The sequence below is a fragment of the Herpailurus yagouaroundi genome, unplaced genomic scaffold (genome assembly GCF_014898765.1).
Source record: "Herpailurus yagouaroundi ecotype Mexico unplaced genomic scaffold, PumYag 28, whole genome shotgun sequence".
In the NCBI taxonomy this organism is placed as follows: domain Eukaryota; kingdom Metazoa; phylum Chordata; class Mammalia; order Carnivora; family Felidae; genus Herpailurus; species Herpailurus yagouaroundi.
In genome coordinates, this window is record NW_024412376.1 from 93,613,537 (window position 1) to 93,636,352 (window position 22,816).

General features: G+C 35.2%; 1 protein-coding gene across 1 annotated transcript in view; it reads right to left on the minus strand.

The window, feature by feature from the left end:
• MMRN1 (multimerin 1) overlaps positions 1-22,816 on the minus strand; it is a 65,740-nt gene that overhangs the window by 19,434 nt on the left and 23,490 nt on the right. The window contains exons 4-6 of the mRNA XM_040478459.1: positions 12,914-13,018; positions 10,927-11,100; positions 1,076-3,064 (exon numbers count right to left, since the gene is read on the minus strand). Of these exons, the coding sequence (XP_040334393.1) occupies positions 1,076-3,064; positions 10,927-11,100; positions 12,914-13,018 (2,268 nt within the window). The remainder of the gene's footprint in view (positions 1-1,075; positions 3,065-10,926; positions 11,101-12,913; positions 13,019-22,816) is intronic.

The following is a 22,816-nucleotide window of genomic DNA, read 5'->3' on the forward strand; positions in this document are numbered from 1 at the left end:
GACTTTCCAGCCTCTGAAACTGTGAGAAATACATTTCTTGTTATTTGAAAGCTACCCAGTCTGTGGTATTTTGTTATAGCAGCCTAAATGAACTAAGATGCTTAGCTTAGCATTCATGGCTTTCTGTGATCTACCCAACTGAATTCCTGCTCACTTATGCAGTCATTCAATCAGACAGTCATTGAACAGATATTTACTGAGTTGCTATTGCATACCAGACATTTTGTCAGATGATGCCAAAATGAGTAAGACTTAGTATGGTCACATTCATCCAGGAGCTCATTATCTAATACGTTTCTTAATTACATATGCAAGTAAAAATATCCTACAGGGGAAAATTTGTGTTATAGAGGTCTTGTCAGAAAAGAAGTTAAGAGGGGCGCCTGGGTGGCTCAGTCGGTTGAGCGTCCGACTTCAGCTCAGGTCACGATCTCACAGTCCGTGAGTTCGAGCCCCGCGTCGGGCTCTGGGCTGTTGGCTCAGAGCCTGGAGCCTGCTTCCGTTCTGTGTCTCCCTCTCTCTCTGCCTCTCCCCCATTCATGCTCTGTCTCTCTCTGTCTCAAAAATAAATAAACGTTAAAAAAAATTTAAAAACAAAAGAAGTTAAGAGGGGACCTGGGTGGCTCAGTCAGTTAAGCGTCTGACTTCAGCTCAGGTCATGATCTCATGGTTCGTGAGTTCAAGCCCCATGTTGGGCTCTGTGCTGACAGCTCAGAACCTGGACCCTGCTTCAAATTCTGTTTCTCCCTCTCTCTCTGCTCCTCCCATGCTAGTGCTCTGTCTCTCTCTCTCTCTCTCAAAAATAAATAAACATTAAAAAAAAGAAAAGAAAAAAAAGTTAAGAAACATGTAGACAAATATTTGCATTATAAGCACTTGTTTTGTTTTGATGCTTAATTTACATCGGAAGGAATCTCATTCAAATGGTACATCAGTGATCTTTGAATTACTTAACTATTTACCCAAGTTCAAGAAAGAGCCTTTTATATTTTATGGACTTGATAAACCACACAGATCTACTAAGTACCCTTTAAATTGAAAGAAATTAAAACTTATTTTTTCAGCAATAGCTTACCAGGAACTAGAATGTTGTCTGTGTTTCTTTGGGTCCGGCCTATCAGGACAGTGGTAAGATTCCCTGTTGGTTTTCTAAGTGAATTGGGTTTCTTCGGCAATAGTTTTATTTGCTTCTGAGACTTGACAATATTTGCAAGACTACCAGACAATGTTTGATTCACATACCAAGTTAAATTGGATATGGCAATTCGAGTTTTGATTTCAATTACTGATTCCACAAAGTCCGTCAGACCTTTCTGAAGAAGCTGAATATCTGGCAGGGAACCTTCTATCCACTTAGGTATGGTAGCATTCAGTTCTGATATACTTGTAGAAGCATTATGACATATCATTAAAACTTCATGCAGAGTTTTGTTAAGTAGAGAGAAATTAATTGAAAGGTGAATGGATTTTGCTTCTAGTGCCTTAAATCTGGAACTTAGTACCTGCAGTTGAATAGCTTGGTCTCTCTCATTTGTAGCTGTATTGCCTTTTTTTAGTGAAACATAATAAGGTATGAGTGTCTTGGTCACTTTAGACTCAATTCCTTGCAACCTAGTTTCAAAATTTTGGGAAATCTTTGTGGCTGAGAGTATTTTCTCCTCTAAATGACTCATATTTTGCTGGTATTTTATCACTTGGGAAGTGGTTTCATTGAACATTTGATAAATCTTTTGAAAGTTGGACTGACTTAGTTTCTCATCTTTAGTACTATCTGCAAGGACCTTGGCAACTTGCAAAACAAAGCTGTATCTCTGACTGTCATTGACCAACATCTGAATAGAATCATTCAAACGTTGGAATTGAGGAATAAATGTCAAAATAGTTTCCATATTTTGGGTGCATTTGTGATGGACCTCAGGATCATACTTTATGGTACTTAAAGTCTCTTTTAGCATGTAGTTATCTTGAATGAAATCAATGGCATTGTTTATAATAGTCATTGTCTTATTTAGGCCATCTTCCATTTCCAGGGCATATTCATTGATACGTCTGTCTAAGGCATCACTACGACTCTGCACTTCATTCCTAAGTAAGTTGTGTCTTTTTGAAAGTTCTTTGATAAGAATATTTAGGGTGTTGACAGCAATAATCAGATTTTCCACTTTTTTCCTTGTAGCTACTGCTTCTTTTGGTTGCTCATATGTCATTGTCTCTCTAAATGGTGCTCCCCGCTCAAGCAAGGGTTGAAGGATCTCCATATCGTAAGTCAAATCATTTAGCTGCTCATTCATTTTATCCACCTTATTGTCCATGGGAAAGAGAACCTCAGCCAATGTTTGGTTTAAAACTTGTAAATTCTCTTCTGTGTCCTTAATTTGAAATTTAAAATCATTTCTGCACTTGGATAACATGTCTTCACATTCACTTCTGACAGATTCTTTCTCCATCTCCAAAGCCATGGTGAGATTGTTAATCTTGCTGTCGTGGATGTGCAAATCATCAAACATTTGCAGCATCATCAAACCCTGCTTCTTCATATTCTCATGTAGAGCAGACATGTACTCAGTGACATTATTGCTAAGTGATTCAGCAGCTGGAACACCCTTCTGATCTGATACTTGTTCAGTTGATAAAAGCTGCTCGTGTACTTCCCTCATTTTAGAAAGAGTCTTGTTGAGGGATTCATAATACAGAACACTCCTTGAGTGTTCCTGTTCTAAAGCACCTTCTAAGTGAATTTGCTTTGCTTCTAATTCTTTAATAGGCTTTTCACATGTAAAAGTCATTTCTTGTCTTATATTCACAATGTGATTCTTTAGATCTAGTATATCAGTTAAAGTGGGCCTATTTTCTTGCATTAAAACAGACTTTTGCTGGACTGCTATTGAAACCACGGATTCATTAACTTGCCGAATTATTTGTCTGGTGTTTTCAAGGTCCTCTGATAGGCTGGATACAGTCTTGAAGAGCTGTGCTACAGTCTCTTGCATTTCATTTTGAAAAACTTTAAATTGTTCTCTTACTATATTCTTTACCAGATCACTAATGCTTTTGGATTTTAGACCTAGAGAAAGAAATATTAAAAAAAACAATAAATGATACATGATTTTAATTATATAAACTTTAGATATCTCTAAACAGATATAAAGTTTGGGACTAAACCCTAATAACATGTAATAATAAAAGTACTTTGCTACATTTACTTATGAAATTTTTTTTTTTAAATTTTTTTTTCAACGTTTTTTATTTATTTTTGGGACAGAGAGAGACAGAGCATGAACGGGGGAGGGGCAGAGAGAGAGGGAGACACAGAATCGGAAACAGGCTCCAGGCTCCGAGCCATCAGCCCAGAGCCTGACGCGGGGCTCGAACTCACGGACCGCGAGATTGTGACCTGGCTGAAGTCGGACGCTTAACCGACTGCACCACCCAGGTGCCCCAACTTATGAAATTTTAAAAGTTACTATCGTTCGTAGGAGATCAATTTCTTAATTGGTAAAACTGAAGGAAGAAATCAACTGTGGTGTAGAACACACCAGAACCATAAACAAAAGATATGAAGAAACTGCTACTGATTTCAATTAATAGGCCCTTGTACCTTACTATTCTAACTCCAGGCTTAGTCTGGTATGAAAATAAATGGCTTTGGGCTTTCTGCCTCAGTAAATAATACCCTGGTGTTATCTCATGACTATGTTATTAGGTTTCTAGTAATTAGGTTTCAGAGCTTGAGTTTTGAGCTCATAAAAACTAATAAATTGACTTCAGAGAAGAAATTTAATGACATTTCCAAATGAGGAACAATATCAAGTAACAGTCACAAGATTCAACGATAGCTTATAACAACAATATAATAATGAGGGGTTTGGGGATCACAAAACAAAGTCACATGAAAATAGGAATTCAAGATATACCTCAATTGTCATAATATGACATTAATTCTTAACAAAATTAAGAGTAAACTTGCTACTACTGAAACACATATTAGTATATCCAGTATTAGAAAGCATGGACTGATCCTATATCAGAATTATGGACATCTCAAAGTGGTCTTAAAAAAAAAAAGGAAAAGGAAAAGGGTCCTGAAGTACTCAGAACTCAGAACTATTCAGAATAGGAAATGAGTATTTAAAAATGTAAAAAACCAACCAACCAAACCTGTTACATACAAAAACAGGGAAATGAGAAAAAATAAAACATATGCTTGTGGTTTACTTATGGTACATAGCTACGAAGCACATATAAATGGAAGATATCTCCACTCAAATTCACAATGTAGCAATGACTGTAATGTAAAATATCGGCAACATACTACAAAGCATTTTGAACAGGAAGTGTACATAATTGTGAAATGTTATGGCTATCATAAAGCCTATTTAAGAAGGATAATTATAGAATAAAAATATATAGTCTCTACATGTCTCTATTTTGTCAGCATGTTTTAAAAAGTATTTGAGATGCATAAGAGACTTATATAAAAAGTATGTGAAAGATAAATTATAGCAAATAGAATGATGTGTTGCTTAAGCATCTTGATATTAATCTGGCAAAAAGATAAAGCTGTAAATGTTATTTACATTAATGAATATCTCCCTGGAAATCCTATACCCTAAAGGTCAATATTGCTAACTGATCTTTAGGGAATAGTATTTCCGGGGGGGGGGGGGGAAGAAAAGAAAGTTATTTTACATTTCTAAACATAGCAGAAACTGAAATACATTTAAGAGTCCAAAAAATATAAGTCATTGAAAATCGGTTTGTATGTAATTGAAAAATAAGTATTTTTATTTTCTAAATTTTACTTAGCATTTAACCAGTTGCCTACATGTACAAAAAATCTACATTGAGGATATTCTGTATGCTACACAGAAAATAAAATTTGGAAAGTTAGATTTCTCACACTAAAAATAGAATATATTAGCTTCATTGAGTGTAAGGTACTACTCAATAGCAAAGTTTTTTTTAATTGTACTTCCCACAATATCACTTAGTCATTTCCTGTTAGTTAAAATTGCCTTAAGTTTTCATGATGGTTTGATGAAATACAATAAAATATTTAAGGTTAGGGATCAGACATTCTTGGAATTTATAACCTTATCATTTGGCTTTAAAATATTTTTCAAGATTGAAAAGGTAAAATAAAACTGAAGTGTAAGTGAATTAATTGTGGGCAGTAAAAACAGCTGTTTAAATTCAGTCAACAAAAACTATGTGATCTGAAAGTCAGGATAAGAAGAGTGAGAGGTAAAAACACTAAACAGGTAAAGTTTAGTTCAGAATCTTGATGGAGGTAACTAGGAAAAAAAAGTGAATGATGAAAATGAAAATTGGGATGTGCTTTAGCTATTATGTCTTAAATCTTTAATGGAAAAATACATTGGATTAAGGGCAAAATCAGAGCAGTGTCTGAAAAGAAATCAAACAGACTATTAGCTTAAAAACAGATTATTGTTTCTGGAAAAGGAGCTTTAATATATCAAGAATTTGTTGCTAAAAATCATCTGTGTAAGAATCTGATTTTGTGAAATATGTCAAAGTGATTTATGTCAATATCTGAGTGGGAACATAGTTTTAACTTTATTTGATTCTGTTTCATGTGACTCTTGTGCATCTACCTCTTAAAAGAGGACATTGCGTTTGGTGACTTAACAGATAGATATGATATCAGACACCTTGGTTGCTCCTCTGTGGTTGTGAATATATAGCCCATTCATAACATTCAGGTACCTCTTAAGGAACTGGGGCATTTGATGTTGAACATGTTTCTCACCTTGGATGTGGATTAAGCAAGAGAAGAGGATGTGGTTTTGTTAGGCAAGTGCAGTTCCTTGGGGCGGGTTTAGTTTCTGTTGCCTGAATGACCATTCAATAACAACTAGCTCTCTGGTTTTCATAATCAATTGTGCTTAGTACACAACTAATGTCTCCTATTGAGGGGAGAATTTTTTTCCCTTTTATTATTATTTTTTAAAATTTTTATTTATTTTTATTTTTTTCAATATATGAAATTTATTGTCGAATTGGTTTCCATATAACACCCAGTGGTCATCCCAAAAGGTGCCCTCCTCACTACCCATCACCCACACTCCCCTCCCTCCCACCTCCCATCAACCCTCAGTTTGTTCTCAGTCTTTAAGAGTCTCTTATGCTTTGGCTCTCTCCCACTCTAACCTCTTTTTTTTTTCCTTCCCCTCCCCCATGGGTTTCTGTTAAGTGTCTCAGGATCCACATAAGAGTGAAAACATATGGTATCTGTCTTTCTCTGTATGGCTTATTTCACTTGGCATCACACTCTCCAGTTCCATCCACGTTGCTGCAAAGGGCCATATTGCATTCTTTCTCATTGCCACGTAGTACTCCATTGTGTATATAAACCACAATTTCTTTATCCATTCATCAGTTGATGGACATTTAGGCTCTTTCCATAAATTGGCTATTGTTGAGAGTGCTGCTATAAACATTGGGGTACAAGTGTCCCTATGCATCAGTACTCCTGTATCCCTTGGGTAAATTCCTAGCAGTGCTATTGCTGGGTCATAGGGTAGGTCTATTTTTAATTTTTTTGAGGAACCTCCACAATGTTTTCCAGAGTGGCTGCACCAATTTGCATTCCCACCAACAGTGCAAGAGGGTTCCCGTTTCTCCACATCCTCTCCAGCATCTATAGTCTCCTGATTTGTTCATTTTGGCCACTGTGACTGGCGTGAGGTGATATCTGAGTGTGGTTTTGATTTGTATTTCCCTGATGAGGAGCAACGCTGAGCATCTTTTCATGTGCCTGTTGGCCATCTGGATGTCTTCTTTAAAGCAGTGTCTATTTATGCTTTCTGCCCATTTCTTCACTGGGTTATTTGTTTTTCGGGTGTGGAGTTTGGTGAGCTCTTTATAGATTTTGGATACTAGTCCTTTGTCCAATATGTCATTTGCAAATATCTTTTCCCATTCCGTTGGTTGCCTTTTAGTTTTGTTTGTTGTTTCCTTTGCTGTGCAGAAGCTTTTTATCTTCATAAGGTCCCAGTAGTTCCCTTGCCTTGGGGATGTGTCAAGTAAGAAATTGCTACGACGGAGCTCAGAGAGGTCTTTTCCTGCTTTCTCCTCTAGGGTTTTGATGGTTTCCTGTCTCACATTCAGGTCCTTTATCCATTTGAGTTTATTTTTGTGAATGGTGTGAGAGAGTGGTCTAGTTTCAATCTTCTGCATGTTGCTGTCCAGTTCTCCCAGCACCATTTGTTAAAGAGACTGTCTTTTTTCCATTGGATGTTCTTTCGTGCTTTGTCAAAGATTACCTGGCCATACGTTTGTGGGTCTAGTTCTGGGGTTTCTATTCTATTCTATTGGTCTATGTGTCTGTTTTTGTGCCAATATCATGCTGCCTTGATGATGACAGCTTTGTAGTAGAGGCTAAAGTCTGGGATTGTGATGCCTCCTGCTTTGGTCTTCTTCTTCAAAATTACTTTGGCTATTTGGGGCCTTTTGTGGTTCCATATGAATTTTAGGATTGCTTGTTCTAGTTTCGAGAAGAATGCTGGTGCGATTTTGATTGGGATTGCATTGAATGTGTAGATAGCTTTGGGTAGTATTGACATTTTGACAATATTTATTCTTCCAATCCATGAGCATGGAACATTTTTCCATTTCTTTATATCTTCTTCAATTTCCTTCATAAGCTTTCTATAGTTTTCAGCATACATATCTTTTACATCTTTGGTTAGATTTATTCCTAGGTATTTTATGCTTCTTGGTGCAATTGTGAATGGGATCAGTTTCTTTATTTGTCTTTCTGTTACTTCATTGTTAGTGTATGAGAATGCAACTGATTTCTGTACATTGATTTTGTATCCTGCAACTTTGCTGAATTCATGTATCAGTTCTAGCAGACTTTTGGTGGAGTCTATCGGATTTTCCATGTATAGTATCATGTCATCTGCAAAAAGTGAAAGCTTGGCTTCATCTTTGCCAATTTTGATGCCTTTGATTTCCTTTTGTTGTCTGATTGCTGATGCTAGCACTTCCAACACTATGTTAAACAACAGCGGTGAGAGTGGGCATCCCTGTCGTGTTCCTGATCTCAGGGAAAAAGCTCTCAGTTTTTCCTCATTGAGGATGATGTTAGCTGTGGGCTTTTCACAAATGGCTTTTATGATCTTTAAGTATGTTCCTTCTATCCCGACTTTCTCAAGGGTTTTTATTAAGAAAGGTTGCTGAATTTTGTCAAATGCCTTTTCTGCATTGATTGACAGGATCATATGGTTCTTCTCTTTTCTTTTATTAATGTGATGTATCACGTTGATTGATTTGCGAATGTTGAACCAGCCCTGCATCCCAGGAATGAATCCCACTTGATCACGGTGAATAATTCTTTTTATATGCTGTTGAATTCGATTTGGTAGTATATTATTGAGAATTTTTGCATCCATATGCATCAGGGATATTGGCCTGTAGTTCTCTTTTTTTACTGGGTCTCTGTCTGGTTTAGGAATCAAAGTAATGCTGGCTTCATAGAATGAGTCTGGAAGTTTTCCTTCCCTTTCTATTTCTTGGAATAGACTGAGAAGAATAGGTATTATCTCTGCTTTAAATGTCTGGTAGAACTCCCCTGGGAAGCCATCTGGTCCTGGACTCTTATTTGTTGGGAGATTTTTGATAACCAATTCAATTTCTTGGCTGGTGATGGGTCTGTTCAAGCTTTCTATTTCCTCCTGATTGAGTTTTGGAAGCATGTGGGTGTTTAGGAATTTGTCCATTTCTTCCAGATTGTCCAGTTTGTTGGCATATAATTTTTCATAGTATTCCCTGATAATTGCTTGTATCTCTGGGGGATTGGTTGTAATAATTCCATTTTCATTCATGATTTTATCTATTCCGGTCCTCTCCCTTTTCTTTTTGAGAAGCCTGGCTAGAGGTTTATCAATTTTGTTTATTTTTTCAAAAAAACAACTCTTGGTTTTGTTGATCTGCTCTACAGTTTTTTTAGATTCTATATTGTTTATTTCTGCTCTGATCTTTATTATTTCTCTTCTTCTGCTGGGTTTAGGCTGTCTTTGCTGTTCTGCTTCTATTTCCTTTAGGTGTGCTGTTAGATTTTGTATTTGGGATTTTTCTTGTTTCTTGAGATAGGCCTGAATTGCAATGTATTTTCCTCTCAGGACTGCCTTCGCTGCATCCCAAAGCGTTTGGATTGTTGTATTTTCATTTTCGTTTGTTTCCATATTTGAGGGGAGAATTTTGCTATTTATGTTGTTATGAGTGTATGATTTTTTCCGTGTCATTGCCAGAAATTTTGTTAGTAGTTTCACAAAGAGCTGTTGACAGGCCTAATTCTTTAATTCTCTTTGGTTATGATAACCAAATTTTGTTAAACAAATTTCATTATGATGGTTATAATAAATTGTAGACTGTTTCTATTTGTTTTCTTTCACATGTTATCACTTCAGGGAAAGTATATTCCTCTCTCATGCTTGCTATTGGTTTAAGTTTAGTCAACGAGGACATGCCAGAAATGTAGGGCGGGGTCTTTCTTTCAGGGGCTTGATAGCACTAATTGTTTATATAATTAAAAAAAAAATCATGTTGCTGCTATACTGGTAAATGTTACAGAAACCTCCACCTTATCTCTTTTGCCTGCAAACCACATGTGAAAAATAAAGAAAAACTAACATGTGATATGGGATTGGACAGTGAGGATGTTTTTATGTATAAAATAAAGTGAAAGGGAACAGTAATCTTGGAGTTTGGAAACATACAATAAACCCAGAGAAGTGAGACATTCCAGTGATTAAATTACTTAAACCCCTTTGCCTAATTAATTCCTCCTGATCCATAGCTTATTTGTTGAGATAGTTTCTTTTTGTAGAAGCCTTCACTGCTGCCCTTAGACTCGATTTGTTGAAACTATCAAATGGTCCCATAGTGCCCTATACATAAACTACCATAGCAATTATTCACTATCTATAGATTCCTGTGGTAGGCAGAATAATGCTGTTTCACTCAAAATGTCCACACCTGAACTTATGAATATGTTACCTCACCTGGCAAAAGGGCCTTGGGAGATATGATTAAGGTTTAAGACCTTGAGATGAGAATATTCTGGATTATGCAGGTGTGTTCAGTGCAATCACTGAGCCCTTCAAAGGGGAAGAGGAAGGTAGAAGAGTGGGTTTGACACATGCCATGAGGACTCAACAGTCTTGCTGGCTTTTGAAGACAGAGGAAGAAGACCATGAGCCAAGAAATGTAATGGTGTCTAAAAGCTGGAAACAAGCTTCAGTTTATAGCTATCAAGAAAACAGGACCTCGGTCTTACAACTGCAAGAAAATGAATTTTGGCAACTGGAATGAACAGGATTTGGATTATCCTGTAAAGCCTCCAGAAAGGAACACAGCATGCTGTTTTAAGAGCACAAAACTTGGGCAAAACTAATTCACATTTATAAAGAAATTATTATTTCCATCATCTGAGATGTTTTAGGATATATTTTATTGATTATACTCCATAAGCTAGATAATTTCTAGGATAATTATGTATTTTTGATTTATCTTCAATATCTTCATCAATATTATTGAGACAACCATATATCTAGTTCCTTGATAATCATTTCTTAGCCTCATCTTTGTCTTGAACCGGAAACCATGATGGAAGTAGATTAAGTACAGTTCATTTTACATGTTAAGATGTAACCAGTACATAATGAAAATAAATTAGATAAAATATTCAGTAAAAGATTTGACTATACAGCAACAAAAAATTTAGATGTTTCAAATTATTTCAGAGATTGATTTACAAATATCTTATTCCAAAATCATAAGCCTTAGAGACTTTACACACCCAATCTTAAGAAAAAATTCCAAAGCAATATGAGAAAAGATAAATGAGTCATTTACCTTTTGTCTTAACTCAATGAATAATGTATTTGACTTTACTTGTACCTTTTAGAAAAGATTGAAATTCTCTGCCTTTATCTTCATTGATTTTCCCTTCTAGGGAGGAGTATGTGTTTCTTACATCACTAACAGCCAAAGAAATATTGTCAATCTTCTTTTGCAGAAGGGTCAGTTTCATTGCCTGCTGGTTCATCTGTTCAGTCATCTTTTGTGTCACTGCTGCATGGAGAAGAAAGGAATATTGGAAGAATTTAAAAAATGAATATATATATATACATAATATCATTAAAATATTGTGATAGGTTTAAAGTATTTCAAATAAATCATGTTCGTATTATATATTTGAAAACATAGACTACTATATATGCACTTAGCAAATGGCAGCCTGAACTTTACACTAAGGGTAAAAATTTATAATATATAAATATAAAATACATATAAATGTATACATTTATAATATATTATATTTCTAAAATATTCTAACTTTGCTCAGAGTTTTCAGTCTTTTTTGTTTTGTTTTTAAACCTCAAAGAGTTATTGTTACATTCTTAAGAGGTGACAAAACTGAGGTACAGAAAACCAAAGTAACTTGCTAAAGGTTGCAGAGCTAATACCTTATCTTCTGTTTATTTATTTATTAATTTTTATATTAGAGAGAGAGAGAGTATGAGCCAGGGAGAGGGGCAGAGGGAGAGAGAGAATCTTAAACTCACGCTCATCATGGAGCCTGACTCTGGGCTCAATCCCACGACCCTGGGATCCCGACCTGAGCTGAAATCAAGAATTGGACGATTAACTGACTGAGCCACCCAGGTGCCCCTCATCATCTGCTTCCAAATCCAGTGTTACAGAATTAAATATGTGTAGCTGTATACACACATGTATGTAGTCATATCTATAGTCTAAGGATTTTATACTTTACTGAGCTTTTCTTTCATGAGTGCTAAAGATTCAGATTTACTTTGAATCATGTAACATAACTATGATAGTTTCCATACTTCTACACATGCACTTCACTAACTCAAGGAGGATTTTATAGTATTTTATGAAGATACTGAATTCCAATCCCCTTTAAAAAAGTACAGTTTCTATGATATATTCATCTTTATTCCTAAAAAGATCCCCTTAAGTCTCTTTATTCCTAAAGAGATCCCCTTAAGTCACATTTCTCAAGTTGAGTGCCCTAGTTTGTATGACTAGATCTATGGAAAACACATAGAGGTTTTCAGCAGTAACCAACCTCCTATTTCTAAGAAATAAAGTTAGTCCTAAAAGAAATGGTAAGGGGAGCCTGGGTGGCTCAGTCAGTTGAGCGTCAGACTTTGGCTCAGGTCAGGTTTGTGAGTTCAAATCCCGTGTCAGGCTCTGTGCTGACAGCTTAGACCCTGGAGCCTGCTGTGGATTCTGTGTCTCCCTCTCTCTCTGTTCTTCCCCTGCTCGCACTCTGTCTCTGTCTCTGTCTCTCTCTCAAAAATAAGTAAAGATTTTTAAAAAAATTAAGAAATAAAAATAAAAGAAATGGTAAAATACTTATTAGAAAGATGAGAAAATATGGGGCTTCCCAACATTGGGTCAACAAGAGGTTCTCAATCAGGCACAATGATTTTCCCGAGTCAGTGATCAATATCTTTGGTGATCCCTTCTCAATCAAAGGAAGGAAGGCTTCTTACTTCCTTCAAATGCTCACATCATTCCTTCCACATCAAGATACTTCCATGATTGCACTCTTTGGAGGACAAAAGTTTGACCTTTGGAAACCTGTGATTTCCTTACAACCTCGTATAACAGCATTTTTAATCGCCTTCTGTGTTTGCACACAGAGCTTTGAAATTATATGTGGTCCCTTCGGGCTGGGAACATACAGCTCATCCATGGTTTCTCCCAACGTGGGGCACCAATAGAAAAGGATTGAGAGGTATGTTAATGTGTCACCATCAGACATTTGACAGCCAAGGGATTTCCTGTTTCAAAGTTGTTATAAATAGTGTTGACAATAATTGGGTTAGGGATGTTAGTAATTACAATCTGTGACCTGGGTCACCACAGTCTTTCTGCTGCTCCTGCTTGGCTGTCTCTTTGCCAACAGCTGTGTGACTCTCAGCCTGGTTGCTGTGCATCAAGTGCTGCTGTTCCTGGGCTGGACAGACACAAAAAGAAGAGAGAGAGTTAAGCTTTGGGACTGCCTCATTTTTTCCAACCCCGAGCAGCGCCCCGTAGTTGCCGTTCATTTTCCCGTGTACTGGAGCATGATGGTCTGCGATGATTGCAGAGTGAGCTGCTCGCCCCCATCCGGGGCAGGGCGGGGGGGGGGGGGGGGGGGGTGTGCAACGTGCGTCCACTTTGTGCTGGAAGCGCAGGGCTCTAAATCTGTTTGGCAAAAATAAAATTATTCAGGTCTCCTTTTAGGCACAAATGGATGGTACTTTGTGGCAGCTGTGCGAACCGGGGGACGTAACGTGCCTGCATGATTGAGGGACTTGAAAATCAGCTGTGTGAAAAGCTACAGTGGCTGTATAAATGGACTGCCACAAAGCTGCTTGTTTAACAGTGCAGTTTCCAACTGGTGTCTCTTTGGAAGTAAGGGGGAGCTACAGGTTCCTTAATGAAAGAATATCTGTTTAAATAAATCGGCCATTCCCAGATTTTTAGGAAATACAGAGACTCAGCATATAGGGAATACAAGTAAAAGTTAACTATTACATGACATGTCTCGAGGGGATCGACCTGTAAAATCAGTGAAATTTCAGAAAAATAGAAATGCTTGTATAATAAATCTACTCTATTGAAGCATTGATTCCTCTTTCCCACGAATCAATATTTTTGATGGAAATATAGTTTTTCACTGAAGAAAATTTAGAGCGAAAATTTACTAGAAATATTGAACACATCAAGTAATGTAGATCTGTAATTTGCAGATCTTTAACCGCAGATTACTTTAACTTTTAATGAACGAATGTATTCATTGAAGTCTGCATTATCAGACATGAGAAAACAAGGGTTTGGTATCTGTGCTTCTAACTACGTGAAATTATGTACCACCGAAACCGCGCCTCTGGCACATGTTAATTATGCTCCTAAGGCATATGTGGCTGTGACAATAATACTAAAGGATCTCTACTCCATAGTAAGAATAATACATTTGTCATTAATGTGAGTTAGTCTCTGTTGTTTGACTGAATTTTCCATTGTTTTTCTTCAGGGCATCAAGCTAAACTAACACATTTCCATTCATGTTCAAGGTTTTTGTTTTGATATTGTTTCTTTTTTTCTCTCCACTGTACTATAGACAGTCCTGTATAATTGATGATTTATTTGGAAGAAAACAATCTGCAGCTTGGGGAGATTATACTTATTTCCAGGCTGTAGTAAGTGGCAACAAGTTCTACTTTTCTGTTAGGTCCTAGCAATAAGATTCTTAAAGCCTAAATTCAAATGAATTCATACAAATATATCTATTGAATAATTGCATAGATTTTTATCAATTTTCCTCCTTAGATGATGTAAGAAAGCAATTTTCTGGCAGCTAGAATCTAAGTCTACCCATGAGAGTAACTAGAAAGTGAAGTGATGGTTCTCAAACCAGGGTCACTAGATCAGCAGTATCAGCACCCCCTGGAACGTTTTTTTTTTTTTTTCCACCTGCAAATTTTTGAACGTAACAACTTCTAGGTCCCATCCCAGACCTACTAATTTTTAGAAAGTCTGGAGTGGGGCAATACTTTGTGTTTTAACAAGTGCGGCTGCTGTGTCCAATGCACACTGAAGTTTGAGAACCACTGAAGAAAGCATCGAGACCTGTCTTCCTTAGCAACTGCCCACCTCACAGTCTTCCCGATTTCTGTTAGCAATGGAAGGTGGTTCAGGATACAGATGTGCAAGTATTTATAGCAAAAGGAGCATGTGGCTTCAACAGGAGGAACAAATGCTCTTTTCATTTTCTTACTGCTTACCTTTTCGATCAAATCACTCACAAGAAAAGAAAACAAGACAAAACAATCATAGGAAAACAAAAAGAGCTGGTACATTTAAAGGTATTTTCATAATATGATAGGCAGAGGATAGTTTGTTATGAAGTAATGAAAAACAGAAGCTCCTGTAAATTCTGAAACACTAAAAGTGTCCGTGTGCTTTCCATTCCCTCACCTGAAGATTCTCATTCAGTAGATCTGTTCTGGGGAATTGAGCATGTGTGTATATATATATGTGTTTATATATGTATAAATATATATGTGTTATATATATGTGTGTCATATATATATGTGTGTGTGTGTATATATATATATATATATATAATTTTAAACTCTATAAGTGATTTATAAGTACTGATTTATAACAAAATTTCTAATTCTAATATCTCCTTGTTATAAGGCAGAACATTCCACATATTTTCATATTAAAATTGTAATCCAGAAATTTATCTTCAGAGATTTTTAATCACACCTGCCTATTGATAACAAAAACGTGCTAAATACCTGATTTATTAAAACTCCAATACATGACAACATTGAGTCTCCTTTTATTCCATAGAGAAGTGGACCTTTATAAGGAGGAAGTAATTTGGATAAAAATAACTGAACAATTTATAGTAAATTATTAAAAACACTAGATAAGAGACAAAAGTTTAAATTTTAGAAGTACTTCTTATGAGTGTGATTTTTTTTAAAAAGAAAATCATAGAAATTTTATCAATAATGAAATTATTCCTGCATTATCTAATGATATAGTGCAAATCTGGAATGCCTTTTTATATGTAAAATATCAAAGTAAAAAATGTCAAATTGATATAAAAACTAATTAATATAAAACAATATTTCTGGAATGAAAATCAACTTGATTTTGTTTTCAATAAAAATTAGTGGATTTTACTTGCTGTATAAATGTTTGATTCAAATAATGCTCTAAACTCGTGTCATTTAAAATTAATATTAAAATTACTTAATTTATTTTTCATAATGACATTCAATTTCTGTTCAATTTCAGTTATAATCAAGAGAAAAATATTAAAGAACCTTATGAAATTAATCTCATAAGTTTTTGAAACGAAAAGTTTCAAGTAAAGCAAAATTTTTGAAATAAAACATTCCAAAATACTTTATCAAATAGTGTTATTAAAAAAATCAGTAAAAGAAAATGTTTAAAAGATAAAATTAGAATTTTAACATTACATAATTGAAATGGCGGAACATTTGAGAAAAGAAAATATTATAGAACATACCTAAAATAATTCTGATATAGGCATATCATTAAGAATCAGTTTTATGTTTAGCATTTGGGAAATGAGCCTTTTTAAAAAAATGGAAATGACATTCTAATAGAGATGTCAATTATTTTTTTAACTCTATAGGGGAAAAATATTCACCTTGCTAAACTGGAGATAATTTGAAAACTTAAAGACATTTTAGATATGAAAAAAGTACATATACTATTTGAAACAAAAATTAAGAGATGAATTACATGAAAAACATCAATTTTTCTAATTATACAAAATTACATTTACACAACAAAACTCAAAAATATAATAAACGTTTACATTCCTGGATTTATGGTGCCACGAATTTGGCCAAATAATGTTTGCAAAACTCTATGAATTACATAGGACATCCTTACAGGAATTTTCATGATTTAGTTTGTAACAAATATATCGAATATTTTAAAATGCACTTAATTTTTAGGGGCTGGAAAGATTTGAATGCAATCATTCTTAATTCAGTAAACACTAATAGATAATTCAGCAGGATGGCACTATCATTTATGTTAATAGAAATTATCAACTTGCTGAGACCTGATATCACCCATTGACTCTAAATCTGATGGAGAATTCTTTTTTTTTTTTTTTAACATTTATTTATTATTGAGAGACAGAGACAGACAGAGCGTGACCATGGGAGGGGCAGAGAGACAGGGAGACACAGAATCCGAAGCAGGCTCCAGGCTCTGAGCTGTCAGCACAGAGCCTGACACGGGGCTCCAACTCACAAACCGTGAGATCATGACCTGAGCCTGAGTTGGACGCTTTACCGACTGAGCCACCCAGGTGCCCCTGATGGAGAATTTTTTAAAGGAGGTTGAGGCAGGACTCTGTTTTAAATCATCTACCTGATAGACACATCATTTAGCTGGTGTCATCCATGTCAAAAAAAGGAACACACCAGTAAGTTGTAGAAATTAATACATTATTTAGAAATTACTAGAATAATGAGATGAGTGGTTTGTGTTATGGTTTCCATTATTTGGTATGCTTCATAATATATGTTATATTTATAAATATAGATTTATAAGTATTCTCTTAAATTATTAAATATAATTATTAAATATTTAATTATGTAAACAATCACAATATTTACACTTATGAAATACATTTATACATGAAAATATGTGCATTAACTTAAAAGTAATACATTTTTAACCATTTATTTGCATATTGATTTATATTTTAATTGACGTTATTAAATGAGTTATCTGTTTGAATATGGCCCTGCACCTTCATCCATCCTCAGAATCAAGAGACAGATTGGTTTGGTGCTCATGATCCTGGAGTGGGGTCACTGCAATAAAAATCACAAAGGCATTTGATAAACAGTTCATTTCTAGGGGTTCAAAATCTTTGCTAAAGGTTAATTATAAATAGTAAAGTGTTATTTTAAATTGTTTTATTACATTCTAATGAAGTCAGCTTTATCTCCATGGGTATTACATGTGACATATTTAATGTGGAGATTATAGCATTACTTCACCCAGTATCCTTCCTCATTTGAGAAGGATTGGTAAATTAGAAAATCACACACACACACACACACACACACACACACACACACACACACTTCTACAGGAGGAAGTAGAGGGCATTTTAAGTCTTCTAGGGTCATATCTGACTGGAGTTTCTTCATTAAATCATAGTTCTCTCTGTGCCGCCTGGTCCAGGCAAGATCCTAAATGTGCAAGAAATAAAAACAATTCTGGATAAAAGATAAAGGGAGAAAGAATAGAAAGGAGGTAAATGAAAAGCACTCATGTCTGATTTTCTATTGTCTTTAGGGTCAAAAGTATTTCAGATAAACATCATTCATGCAATCTGGAAAAATGCTATTAATTCCATTGTAAGTAAGGAAATAGAAAGTGACAACTAGAGAAAGTCAGCAGATTAGAAATAAAAACTAAAGATTCAAGAAAAAAAAAAAAACTCCAGAATCAGTGACAAATAGAAGAGAAAGCAAATAAAACTGTCAGAGAGAGAGAGAGAGAAAAAAAAATAAAGCTATTGAAAGGGACAGAGAATAATACACAGAAGTATCAAGTGAAAGTCTTTAGTTCTCTTGCATACTGATCTTTGGTAATTCACCCCCCATTATATGAAAACACATGTGAAATAAGAAAAATTAAACGTTCTCCATATATTTGAGAAGTTTTAAGAAGACTGATTTGAAAGAATATGTAATTGGAAAAATACTTTAAATATTAAATGACAAAAACTAATGTGATTGTGTGTGTGCGTATGCATGTGAAACTTTCCATTTGCTTTCAGCTATAATTATTTTTAAATTAGTTGCTTAAGAGGAACTAGGTAAGGAAATTGTACTCATAAAAGAAACAACTATTAACCATTGCACAAAGATCCTTGAGATCTGATTGTCATATGAACCTCTTTTCTCTGGAGTTCATTGGATAGGGTCCCTGCCAAGGCTGTTAAAAACTTGAAATGCCTGTTTAACAAATTCAGTGCTTTACGTTATCTTTTCCTAGCTCTGTTTGTTGACTGGAGTTCAATGCCTGCATTCATCCCAGTTGATTTCATAGGATTTAGCCCAGGGAGAACGCTGATAGGGTCTCTCACAAGTGGAGTCAGTTACTTTCCTGTGATTGATGCTCTTTTATTTTTCCATGTAGCAATCTTTCTGTCTTCCCAAATGTATTCCCTACCACAAGGACTGCTATGAATTCTAGGTTTCCCAGGCAATCTTATCTTATCTTGCACTTCAGCACAGACCTTTGCTTTGTTCTATAGGGTGGATTTCTAAGTCTCTTTTTCTTGGTCCTTTCTGAGAGTACTAGGACAGAAGGACATTTATTTAAGTCAAACAACTTTTAAAGAGCTTTATCACTTCAAATTAAAAAAAAAAGCAATATGGGGGCATCTGGGTGGCTCAGTAAGTTAAGCTTCGGACTTCGGTTCAGATCATGATCTCACATTTTGTGGGTTCGAGCCCCACATTGGGCTCTGTGCTGACAGCTCAGAGCCTGGAGCATGCTTTGGATTCTGTGTATCCCTTTCTCTCTGCCCCTCCCCCTCTTGTGCTCTCTCTTGCTGTCTCTCAAAAATAAATAAACATTTAAAAATAAATAAATTAATGAAAATTCAATATATTTAAGAAATCAGATTCCTTTTTTCCCCTTCCCTTCCCTTCCCTTCCCTTCCCTTCCCTTTCCATTCTCCTCTGATTCCCCCACTCCTCTTCCTCCTTCTATTAGACAGGTGTTATCTATATTTTGTTTTTCTTCCAGACCTTTGAGGCTTATGGAGGAAGTCATTAATGGCAATTCAGTAATGAGGAAGCTTGCTCTTAGTACCAGAAAGCTTCCTATGTGACAAGACCAGTTTCTGGCTGATCCTGTGACATCAGGTGAATGCTTATTTGGTGATATTCAATACATATATAAACATTTACTGACATTTGGTAGTTAAATCAAGGAAAGCAATTGGTGCAACAAAGACTTAAGGTACATGGTGACTTTTGACTAAATGTATCATAATTGAGCAAGATGCTTATAGGAGATAATGTTCTTTCTTAAAGGGGAAAGCATTAATCCCCACTGGGATGAATTAGATATGCAAGTATATAAGAAATATAGGGACTTTTTTCTGTTTAAGTATTTATATTATTGAAGTAATATCTTAAAATAGTTTTACTGGAGAAGTCCCATATTTAAAATGCTGGTTATAATAGTTTATAAAATTTATTGAACTATCTCACAACATTTATAAAATGAAATATTTTTATATATTCATAACAAATGTCAGAGGTCAGTTTCTTTCAATAACTGCATAATTGTATTTTTCAGCATTCGTAATATCTGTGGTACATATTATAAAACATAATTTTATAAAATACCTTTTTCCTACATAAAGGATCTGACTAGAGCTGACTGGATTTTTTCTTAAACAGATTTACAAAAAAGCTTTTCTTTCCTCCTCTCTAATCTAACATTATTTGAACTTAAATTCCCGTCTTTTGTGTCATTAGAGCAAGCCACAATTTCCTTGTTCTACTTCAGAACATTTTAGAGACATCTACTGGAAAAGCACATTATTGCAATTTTATATAAATGGTTTAAAAAGTATATTGTTGCTGACATTCTGAAAAAATGTCTTGGATCCCATCACAAAATTAGGTCCCTTTCTGAAGACAAATTCTTTGATCCTCAAAAAAGTATAACAAATGTAAAATAAATCAAAACTATTGCCTTGCTCTTTGACTTAATGCATCTACCTTTTTCCGTAAAAATTTCTATTCATTTACACTTTTAAAAAATTGTTTTCCTCTTGATAGTATGACTAATATTATTAATAATCTAATCTAGAACTTTTTTTTTACCAGATTTTTGATTATCAAAATTGTAGCAAAATGAGCATGTATAGAGGCTTAGTCATATTATAGGCAGCATATTGTAGAATAAGACAACAGGAAGAATTGCCTCCTTGATTTTGAATCACGGCATCCCTTTCTTTTTTTCAAACATTTTTAATGTGGGGCGCCTGGGTGGCTCAGTTGGTTGTGTCCAACTTCAGCTCAGGTCATGATCTCGCACTCTGTGGGTTCGGGCCCTGCGTTGGGCTCTGTGCTGGCAGCTGGGAGCCTGGAGGCTGCTTCAAATTCTGGGTCTCCCTCTCTCACTGCCCCTCCCCTACTCATGCTCTGTCTCTGTCTCTGTCTGTCTGTCTCTCTCTCTGTGTCAAAAATAAATACACATCAAAAAAATTAAAAAAAAATTTTTGATGTGTATTTATTTTTTGAGAGAGAGGGAGGGATTGAACCCACCTATGGCAAGATCATGACCTGAGCTGAAGTCAGATGCTTAACTGACTGAGCCACCCAGGCACCCCACAATACCCCTTTCTAACAGGTTGGAAGTGAAGTTATAAAGGGGTAGGAGGAGAAAGAAAAAGAGAAAAAGGTATAGAAGTGGAGGAGGAGAAATAAAAGAGAGTACAGTTGCTAGCTGTTCCATTTTATTCCTGACTGATGGATCTTCCCTATATATTTAAAAATATCTCCCTACTGCAATCTAAATGAAAAAGAAATTGTTGTTTTTGTATTATGAATTTTATTTTATTTGTGGGGATGAAACTTTTGGGGAAGTAGGGATTTGTAAAATTTACGTATTTTCTATGGATAGAATAATCTGATGTGAAGGACTAGCACTGAAGTAATTATCACAGTAGCTACATGGGAAGGTTATTCTAAACCCTTGCGGGCTCTGAAGACATTTAAAGAATGGATGAGCCACACTGATTATTCTTGCCATATTTGGGGCTGCTTGTTAAATGAGATAGCGTGGAGAGTGTTGTCAAAGGAAACCTGACAATTTTTTCTTCCGTATAAGAATAAGAGACTATTGGCACGTACATAAAGTGTGATAAGAAGAGGGAGAGTTGGAATGTAGTGGCGGAGAAATCAGAAGGGAAAAATGTGTTTAAAAAAAAAAAAAGGAAATGAAGAAAAGAAGACAGGAAGGAAGGAAGAAACCCAGGATAGATGAGATAATGAAGACTGATTCAAGGGACAAAGGGACACAGTAGTTCTTGATACTATCAGTGCATCAACTGCACTAATAAAAAATTGGACTGCTTTTATATACTGCAATACAAGTGAAGAATAGGATGGTCAGAATATCATAGGGAGCAAGAGTAGGGGTTTTTGGAATCACAGTCATATTGAATTGATTGTATGACATGACACAATGGGCATATCCGCCATTGGAAAATTATTCCTATCATAGATTTCAGTAGAAAGATGACCTTTCCACAACAGCTTAATCAGCAGATGCTTGAACTATGAGTAGTTCTAATTATAGTATTGTAACAGAAGGTCATAGTCAGGTCTGTTCTGGGACATTTTTGTTAATGAGGATTCAAGATAACAATTTGTAAGTCTAGTATTAAAAATATCCACAGGTGGCTTCCAGTTAGAACATGAGATGTCATTAAACAATTAAAGCAACAACAGTTCTTATCAGCTGCAGCCCATGACATTCTTTGACATAAAGACTTTGCTTTCTGTCACATATCGACATTCAGTCCCCTATGTGCAATAGGGTGTGTAATGACATTCTAAATTTCTAGAAAGGTATAATGTGAACTAACCCTTGAATCTCTAAGAAATAATAATGGAATTGATATTCCTAAGATACCCTTCTTCATAGAAGAAGAGAAATGTAAAAACTACTGTTAGACTTTAGAAATATAATTCTAAATATTGTTCAGAACTTTTAACCATCTGCCATTTATAGATTAAAAACAAATATGTTTTACCATATTTGTGCACCTCGCAGAAATCAGGGATCATTTGAAAGCAGCATGATATTTGGACTTCTTTAGAATATGCTAAATTGCCTCGTTTTTAAATACGTTTTGTATAGATGATATTTTATTTAAAAGTTTATTTTACTTGATTATAAATGAAGTACATATTCATATTATACCCTGAAAATGTATTAAATTTTTATATCATCTCTGAAATTCAGGCCAGACCCAGAATGAATAGCCTTATAGTCAAATTCACCTACAGATTCTCACCGGGTGGGCTGGAAAAACCATACATAATATCCTTAGCAAAACTGCAAGTTTCCTAGAGCTTTTTGTATTACAACTTCCTTTTTTCAAAATGTGAATCATAATGGTTTCTCCACACTTACATTAATTTTTAATCACAGTCTCTCA